Source organism: Cuculus canorus, chromosome 1 (assembly GCF_017976375.1).
Source record: "Cuculus canorus isolate bCucCan1 chromosome 1, bCucCan1.pri, whole genome shotgun sequence".
Lineage (NCBI taxonomy): Eukaryota > Metazoa > Chordata > Aves > Cuculiformes > Cuculidae > Cuculus > Cuculus canorus.
In genome coordinates this window covers 162,679,317-162,689,160 of record NC_071401.1, presented here as the reverse complement: position 1 = coordinate 162,689,160, position 9,844 = coordinate 162,679,317, and the positions used below count along the sequence as shown (strand labels likewise).

The following is a 9,844-nucleotide window of genomic DNA, read 5'->3' as shown; positions in this document are numbered from 1 at the left end:
TATCTCTCCAAATGAAAACTTCAACCACAACTCTAACACAACCGGTTTGAAGAATTTTTGTTGTGGTATAGAAACTAGTCCATGTTTTGACAGAGAATAAATTTTTTGGAGGTAAATTATCAGGCTCCTTGGGAAAACAGGCTAATGGTCCTTCATCTGCAGTAGAGGTGGAGAATTCATCTACTGGAGCATTACTGGCTGTGACCATCTTGCAGCAGACCATACGGGAGAAAGCAGCTTTTCACAGCCCCTTTGAACTATCACAAGCGTAACAGCACAGTACTTTTCAAGTTTATGATTGTGCTATGAATGTCTTTTCAAAATTTTAGATCAAAAGAGAAACACTAGAACATCAACAGGAAATAAAACATTTTTATTGAATATCTGTGTAATATGTATGTTATTTTAACGACAACTGGAAAACTCTACTGTGGGAAGTCACTACACAAAGTGAAACAAAATATAAACCACCTCATCAAAAATGAAGGTAAAATACAGCTAAAGTTGTCAGCTCGCGGGCCACGAGCGATATGGCAGGATAAAACACCCCAAACATTTCTACAAGATACAGAGAAAACCCACACAGAGAAACACTCAAGCAGGCAGTAAATATACACAAAGGCAACTAGGATCTTTCTACAGCATCAGATTCTAATACTTCACACAGCTTTGTCAGAAAGGTACATGTGGCTTCTTTGAGGATGAAAATGTCATCTTGGGTCACACGGCAGGTTCAGTCTTTGAGAATCATCGTACCTTACAAACCAGTTCTATGGTGACATTCAGTCTGGCAGTGTAGGAAGAGAAAGCATTAAGACTACCTTAACACAATGAGTCAGTCCTGGCAATTTGAACCTGCAGCTATCCTGAATGAATAACTGAAAGTTGGAGACCATGAAGCTCTTGTGCTGGAAAGCTGACTGTCTACTTCTCTTTGGTGGGGTTTGGTCCTTAAGGTTAAGATTTTAAAGTATTCCAGCTTGATGCTTTTCATGTATGTGCCTGTTTCTATCAGAAAATGTCTCACTTGTGTTTTTTCCGTGTTTCACGTAAAAAAGAAAGAAAATGGGTCTTGCTATTCTCACTTTTGGAAGTGGGGAGAGATTCAGGTTTTTATTCTCCTCTCATTTCTCTGCTGCTTCTTTTACCCTCAATGTACTGAAACTGCTGGTGCTTAGGCATTGCTGCACTGACCTCTTAGACTGCTACACCTGTCCCAGAAGCAGACCCTCAACGGAAGCTGTGGAATTTAGTTTTCAGTACTCAGTTCTCTGATTACATTCATGTTTCAGTACTTTCTTCTGGATACAATCGATAAGAGTATTAATGGTTAACTTCTCATGCCTCCCTCCAAAAGTTATAGCATTTCCACATTTCTGGGGTAGTTTGCATTGCTGAAAATAATGAACTCTTCAAAGCATTATAAATATATTCACAGCTTGGAAAGATAAGCGAGGGGCCTCAAAGGACGGTACATGAGATAGAAGTGATGCCCTAAATGACTTGATGAGATGGTACAAGCTGAGATGACATGCTGGCTAGCTGTAAGATGACTATCTACAGTAAAGCAGCGGGGGAAGGGGAGGGAGGTTGGAAATGTAGAGTATTGCACAGGGCTTGACAAAATGCTGCGTGGTCAACCCATTCAATATAGCATCCTTGTATCCTGCATAGCTCTCCAGTTCTAAATTGGTCCATAATAACTAGAACTGCTTGTGCTATGCATTCCTTCGGCAGTGCAGTAGAAGGGAATGGCAGTATTATTACAATATCACTACGGAATAAATTGATTGCTATCCACTGAGAAAACTACATTTCTAAGCACACACGGCAGTCACAGTGATACACAGAGCAGTCTTTCAAGACTCTTATGGAATGACTAATAGCTTCATAATAGTGCCATTTACTACATAATAACATTGAAAACATTTAAAAACTCCTCCTGAAACGAGCATCTAGTATACAGAAGAGGTTGCTTCAGTTTTCTAGAACTTGTTCTTTGTTTTCACTTTTTTTTAAAGGACAAATTAAAACTTAAGTATAAATAGTATATAAAAGGTCACTAGCTGTTCTCTTTTGGCTTACTTTGAAGTGCATTTAGAACTATGGCTAAATTTTTGTCATCTTCTGATGGGATTACAATACTGTCTGTTTACCATGAAACTATTTTGTATAATAAACTCACACGGCTGTGTCTAAAAAATATTCTGCATTCCTTCTAATCTGAGTTAGTATAATAAAATATTTTGTTACAAAGTCTAATGTGCAAACTCATTATAATGTGAAATCATGGATGGAATTCACAGTATGCAAATTTTATATAAAGGTGATAACGGAGAGCTACTCTTGTTTTCATGGCAGCATTTCGCTACCGCTGCATCTTCCCCTCTCCCTTCCCCCCCACCCTGCACAACCTCTGCAATGGTCTTACATTGTATGTTAGATGAAATCATTGCCTCCTATGGAACTGCTTCCTCAACTTTCAATCTAAAGCCATTTCAGTCTGTTATGTGTTTGCTTTGGAATATATACAAAAGAATTATATCCTGGCTTCTGGCTACGTCTCCTTGAGGTCAGCCACGGAGCTGCTCAGATCATGCTAAGTTGCCTGTGAAAGAAGTCTACCCAATTGGATTTGCCCTTCCAAGATTCACTGTGGACACGTAGCATGTTATTAACATGGTCCAGTTGAAAGCTCAGATTTAAGTTGTCCTTTAAGATGTCAGTGTAACACTACTAGTGCCTTACAAGTTGGAATTTTTTTTCTGGAATGCAGACGATACAGTAATTACCCTATAATATATTATCAGCTCTCCTATATCTCAGTCAATTTACATAATTTAAAATAGAACATCTTATTAAAAACATCTAGATATACACAGATTAGGAAACGCTTACAACATACAAATACACAAACTAGAAATAAATTCTCAGCATACTGGTGTATATATACAGCTGTGTGATACAATAAATAATTTCTGTCATGCTCTATCTACACATCATATTGCTTAAAAGAAGAGTAGATCTTGGGGGGCAGTGGTAAAATGAAGCGCCTTTGGAGGGCTCTCTACATTTAAATTTGTGCAAATTAAAATGGGAATTTAAAGGTACAACTGATTTGTGTCAGGAACACATGGCTGGAAATGAAAGGACCCATATTACTGAGGTATTTACAGATACTGGCTAAAGAGCACTATGTGGGCAAATGCAGAAAGGCTTTTCTTCTTCTTTTTCTTCTTCATAATTTAATTTAATTTAATTTACTTCTTGACTGCCAGCATGGCATCTACCTCCTCCTCGGGCTGTAAGGTGTGCCACTGTGCAATGGGCCGCCGAGGGTTGGCCAACATGTCTGACCAATGCCGCAGCTCCGCGCCGGTGCTGTTGTAGCCCACAAAGACTTTCCCGATGGCATCGTTCTTGCCAATCTTGTCATAGTCCAAAACAGTCACAACAATTTGCACTTTCTACAATGAGATAGGGAAAGACCAGTGAGCAAGGGAAAGGTAAGCACGGATAAATCTCAGGACAGACAATGACAATGGAGACTTCAAGTACATGAAGGGGGGAACTGTGTGACAGCCAGAGTGAGTTCCCCCATTGAGAAGCAAATTCAAACTTTTGTCTTTGCTTCTTGTAAGCCTTCCAAATAAAATTAAGTTCACCACATCTCTGCTAACTTGAAAATTAACCCCTTACATTGAAGAGCTTCATATTTTTTCATATTGAGGTCGGGTTTTTTCCTTTAACAGATTAACAAATTAAGTTTGGGTTTTTTTTTTGGTGTTTATTGAAGACTCAGACTGCTAGAAGTCAGTAGGTCTAAAGTGGAGATCTTAAGGTAAGCTAATTCAAAAGTAGTACACTTTAACACATCATTATTGTTTAAACAAATAAGTTAGAAGCTAAAATTCAGAAATGGCTCCATGCCAAGTTAACATTTCAATGTCATACTCTGTTTTGTAAATTGCTTTTCCGCTTCTTAACAACTCTCACTCCATCCGGCATGCTAATCAGTTATTTTCAGACAAATTCAGAAGACAGCACTGATGGGTATTATATATACTTACAGATACACACGCGCGCACGCGCACGCATGCTCATCAGTGTGCGTGTGTGTGTGCACATGTGCGTATACTTGCATATATTCTATATATTTACAAGAACCTAGAAAACAGGCTACATGTTTGGGGAGCTGGAAAGAAGTATAAACCCCACTGTCTCATGGTTTTGACACAATGGTGTTGCTTGTGACTGTGCCAGTGTTGGAGTGCCACTTCTGCTGTAGGAACAGTGACCTCTGGCAAACAGGGTTAAACTATTCCCACAAAATTCGCGTGAGCCCATCTGTTACAGCTTTTTCCATTCGCTTAGACTGGGGCACACAGGGAGGTGATATTCAGACCAGGCATTTGCATATGTGTTTGTATGCATTTGCACACATTCCTCTCCATCAGGTCATTAATATTTGTCGAAACAGTACAAACAGCTACTCCTTCAGTGGAGTGATGTTCTTCCCTGATAGCACCTCAGATGTTAAGAGCCTTGGGCTGGTTTTACTAAACTGTAAATGCTTCTCCTTAGGGAGCTTGATTTTTGAAGATGAACATCATGTTTTCCTGGTTCTTTTCTATCCCATGGTAAATACACACAGTTTATGACTCCAGTGCAAGTTTCCTGAATTGGAGGAAGAAATGCCCTGAAACACATTTCTTCCAGAAAAATCTTTTGTTCTCCAGCATCATTTTTTTAAATTTAAGATTTCAAATATGCGTACAGTCTTGATTTCTAACTACAGTGATTAATTTCAGTGCTTGTAATTGGATTAACCTTTAAAAGTAACTGACTTTAAAGTGTATTTGCAAGACCAGGCTCGTGAGGTCTATTTTATAGAGTCCATTCCCTTACAAGATTGTACAATTCACTGAGCCAGATAAAGAGAGAATTCCAACAGGCACTAAAGTATTTATATAGTTGTTGATGACAAAAGTGTACATCAAACTCAAGATTCTCTCTCCCCAGAGCACTCATGATAAAAGGCAATATCCTGAAGCAAGTATTTCTAGATGCCAAAATGATGTTTCAGTGTTGCTGTTTGCAATACACTCACTTTCAATGTTGATGCTACCTCCTCAAATGTACATTTATGTTTTAGATGCACAGTACAATCACAGATATAAAAAGTAAGCATGAGACCATTAGTTTACGGTACAAAAGTTTGGGGGCTAGTTACTATTGGATATTTTGGGGTTTTTTTGGTGTTAATCATGAGACAACAATGAGCACTGTAAACAAAAGACCCTCTCCCTTGCTCTATAAAGATGTAAGAACAACTAGCTCAGATGATTAACTCCGACATGATTTTCACCTCATGGTTTCCTCATTGTTTATATCACAAATACATGGTACCTTTGCTTTTTGTACCGTATATTACTGGAACAGCTGCACTGCAAAACCCAACAGGTGCTAGTAGAAAGCACCACCTCTGCTAATAAACACGTGGATTAGCAATTCCTCATTGGGATTAGGCATTCTTGGGCCTGAAAGGGCCTGGAGATGTTGCTACCCATGGAGGCAATCTATCTTGAAAACAGCAAAACACGTGCTTGATCTGCATGTAGCAACAGGATTTGACTTTCTAGTGGTGTCCTTCCAATTACCTTTCAAGACACGACTTTCTTTCCCTTAAGAGCTAGAGTCCATATTCAGTATTAAATTGTTGAAAATGTTAATGACTAGCCCATTTAAAATGACATAGGTGTGCTGCTATTGAGCTATTGATCTCCCTTGCATTTGCTTTCTAACCATCATTTAACTTGTATAACCATTGTATTTTTTGACTCTGAAAATTTGCGTAATGACTTTTACAATAATTACCGCAAAGTCACAGTGATCTTACCATATTAAGTCTAAATAACATTTAAAATGTGCTTTGCTAATGATGAAATCACTTCAGTAACCATAATGAAATCACCTCTAAATACAGTCTTTTATAACTGACTCCAAATTACATTGGTGTATGACCAAAGTCCATAATTAGAGATTTTAAATGGAGAGTATATACTGAAATAAATAACTACACAGTCATTCAAATAAACTTAGCACAAAAAGCACAAAATGTTAAACTGCTAAACTGCAATAGTTTTTAAAGGCCCTATATCCACTTTGCAAAACTGATTTAGGATTAGAAGGCAAAATGGCCAAGTACCTACAGAATGCATCTAACGGTGTCAAGATGTAACTTGGAGGTGCCCACTGCAGTTCCCCAGTCCTGTCCCTATTTGGAAATCAAGGCAATCATTGCTCAGATTGCCAGAAAGGTTCATTTTCATTGAGCTTTTTTTTACCATTGCATCTTTGATGGCTTTTATGAGATTTTTTCACAAGCACAGAGAACAGCATTCATTAAAATCAGTGGGAATTAGGCTCCACTGGATTTCCCACTTTTTGATTTCTAGAGTTCACAGATACCTGTACATGCTGTAGGGCATGAAGAAACTCCTATGTGGGCTAGTCATGCACCCAAGTCACTATTCCTAGTGCTTCATCTTGTCTGGTTTTATTATCTTTGTTGGTTCCAAGTCAGTAAAAATCAAGCACATGGCTTTAGATGAAATGTAGGCCTTGGCTCCTGGGCTTCTCTCCAATACATTTGCTACCAAATCCAAGGCACAGAGCCTCAAAACCCCTACCATGCTCTCATCTAATCAGGATGTGTCTGTGTGTCCCATTACCTGGGAGTTTTACCTGGCAATGTCCTGTGGCTCCAAATTTGGCCCAAGCTATTTAAACCCACACAGTAGCAAGGCACCTAGACCCCTATTACAAGCCACAAAAGGATGTATTCCCAGACTGTTTTGATTACAGTAATTCAGTCGGGGAGACCCCCTGAAAGTACACTTTCCACATTCAGCTCCATCAGAAAAGCTATAGTCTTGCTTAACATCTCCATGGTCACAGAGCTCCCTGGGGTGGGTGGGAGGCCAACATGCAGTTCTTTCCTTTTCTGAGGATATTTAAACCATCTTGCCCTGCCAATGAATGCTCTAACAAGTGAGCAAAGTAACAATGTAGTTTAATACTAATGGCAAAGGCTTAATAGAAATGGAGGAGGTCTATACTAGTTGATCTTTATGTGGTTACCGTTACTTAGATCAGATCATAGACCAAAGCCTCTCCCTTTCCAAGCAAATCACCCAACTAACAGGTGATCCTTTGCTCTGTGGCCAATCATATACTTACTATTTATGTGGAAGTGATGTTGCACTCCCCAAATAAGCCATATGCACAGACGCCACGAGTACTTGCTTAAGGCATTGAAGATAAAGGTTCAAATTCACTTAGGGAGGGGAGTGAATTGGATGTGGGTTTCCCACATGCCTCCTGAGATGGTTAACAAGATCTGTTCTCTTGTGAGAAAAGGACAGCTAACATCAGAAGATGGTAAATCTCTCGTGTGTGAAAGATGATTTGCCTCCTAGTAGGTAACTGAGTCCCTGAAAAAAATGACATGATGTCTCATCTTGGTATTTTCCACTGCTAACGTAGGTGACTTCTAGCTCACTGTGCTGACTTGAGGCCCTTAATTCTAGGCACTAAATTCTGTAGGAGTAGCACCTGGACAACTGCTGGAGCTCCCCTGAGGTGCCAAGAAAACAGGCACTGCAGTACTGACCCCTGAGATTCTCCAATATTTTTCCCAAGGAGCATAGAAATAATGAAAAAAGTTTTCATGGTGAGGTGAACAACTGAGAAGGAACCTGATTGAATTATGTGTTTTACTTAAGAGGGATGCTGTGGTACTTGCAACAAATGGGACTGATAAATGCCCAGGAAACACAAATGTGACTGATGATGCTGATTTATTATTTCAAATAATTGGGGAAAATTGCTATATGTGCCTTTTCTTTTATCTCTATACTTTCATTGCTGGTACATTCCTTCACTTACCTCCCTGTGGATTTTTTTTTTCAGAATCCATTTCTATTAACTGAAAATGTCAGTTATCCATTTCTCACTGATGAATCAAAGCTTCCTAAGTATTGTGCATTTTATCATTTCCCTCTTGAAGCAGTCACACTCATCTAATGTAGCACAGGGCTCGCACCTAGGTGCTAATGAAGGCATGCACACTTGATAATTAACAAGATTCCTGTTAAATATTTATGAGGGCTGAGAAATGGAATGTGAAGAGAAGACAAAACACTGTTTAACATTACCTGAATTTGCTCGAATGGTACTTCAAAGCTGAAAGACTCATTGTAGTATGGATTCAGAGTGTTCTTTTTAATTGTAGTCTTTTTCTTCTTCAGCCTCTTACCATTCTGCATCAGATGGATCTTCACATAGGGATCTAAGTAATCAAGAGAAGAAGGGTAGTTCAGTGTGTTACCTACAGTTTTTAATGCCACAAATTTAAGACTCAATGAAAAAAAAACAACAAACCTTTAACAACAAATAGCTTGTATTTAAACAAAATCCTAATTTCCACTACAGAAAAACTACTGTGCAATTGCAAAGTGTTCCTGATAGAAAAAGGTACAAAACATTTATTGCTTTATCTCCTTTGCACTGGGCGGGGGAGTGGGGTAAATTCTCACCTAATTTTGTTCTGTAGCTCATTAACCATACTAGAGACATTTTTACGTTAAGATAAATTATCTACTGCCAACATTTCTTGACAGCAGGACTGTGGTTTTCCCAAGGCTTGTGAGCACTGCTGAATGCACACATAGTGGGCCCAGGGCTTAGGATGGCTGACTACTCTGCAGCTGCCCAGCATCTCTTCACATCACTCCTTGGGCCGAAGCTGCACCATGGTTTTCCCATCCTCTGACCTCCCTGATGGGGTGAGACTGACAAAGCACAGTGTCAATGGGTCAGGTGCACAGACAGATGGCACGGCAGGAAGGGGCTTTGCCCTTTAAATAGCAGTCCTCCTCCTTAGTGCTACACGCAGCTAGAGGAAGGTGCAGGTCATGGTATCAGTATAAATTATGAATTGGTTTCGATACTCTCTATGGAGTTCCCATTGTTATTTTGTATGATCGCTGGTGGCTAAGGAACAGAACTGATTTGGTACCTAATCAGGTATTCCTCATGCAAGTAAAACTCTCATGGATGCACATGGAATAGCAATATCTGTCTTTAACCTGTTAGAAGAGCCACGTTCTTGTTTAGAGAATAAACTAGCAGTTCTTTCATGGTGGTGTTAATTAGCAGTACCTTCCCTGAGCTCAGTTATTTTTCTGTTTAGGCCTACCATGAAGCACCATCTGAAGCACCTCAAGCTCATCCTTTTCAAAAACCTATATGGTACGGCCAACAAAATTTGGATAGGTACCTCCTCTGGATTTAGGCAGCTGAGCTGTGATGTAGGTTGACGTAAGCCTTCCCTCTGGCGAGCTTGTAGAAGGTACGAAAAATGCCAGCCAGCCACAAGTCATCTGTGGCATAAATTAAGAAAGCCTGAATGCAAATTATCAAAAGAAAGGGCTTTTTTTCTTTCCTCCAGAGAAAAGGAAGGAGCTACTGAGGAAGAACGATGAATTAACACTGAAATTAAATATTATCATGATGAGCAAACCATGCTTTATGACTCTGTGATGAAATTCATGCTTGGAGTGTCTGAGAAGAGTAATTGTATCCTGCTACAGTCAAAATATGCTTTACTGTGAAGACATTGGAGTTTGGGACAGTTAGGTTACTGGAGTGACTTTATCACACTTTATACTACCTCTGAAGGGAGTATAATTTTCATGGTGGACTCCAAGCCAGCAGGCAAAGGTATAATAAGGTCCTACAGCTCTGAGAAGGAACTAGACAAATTCTAACTCAGAAACAG

The 9,844-nt window shown here is 39.4% G+C and overlaps 1 protein-coding gene across 4 annotated transcripts in view; it reads right to left on the bottom strand.

Annotated features, from left to right (window-relative positions):
* Positions 1–354: 354 nt before the first annotated feature.
* SYT1 (synaptotagmin 1) overlaps positions 355–9,844 on the bottom strand; it is a 350,955-nt gene continuing 341,465 nt past the window's right edge. For all 4 annotated transcript variants that reach the window (XM_054064261.1, XM_054064263.1, XM_054064260.1 and 1 more), the window contains exons 9-10: positions 8,220–8,353; positions 355–3,467 (exon numbers count right to left, since the gene is read on the bottom strand). In XM_054064261.1, coding sequence (XP_053920236.1) covers positions 3,261–3,467; positions 8,220–8,353 — 341 coding nt within the window. In that variant the 3' untranslated portion in view covers positions 355–3,260. The remainder of the gene's footprint in view (positions 3,468–8,219; positions 8,354–9,844) is intronic.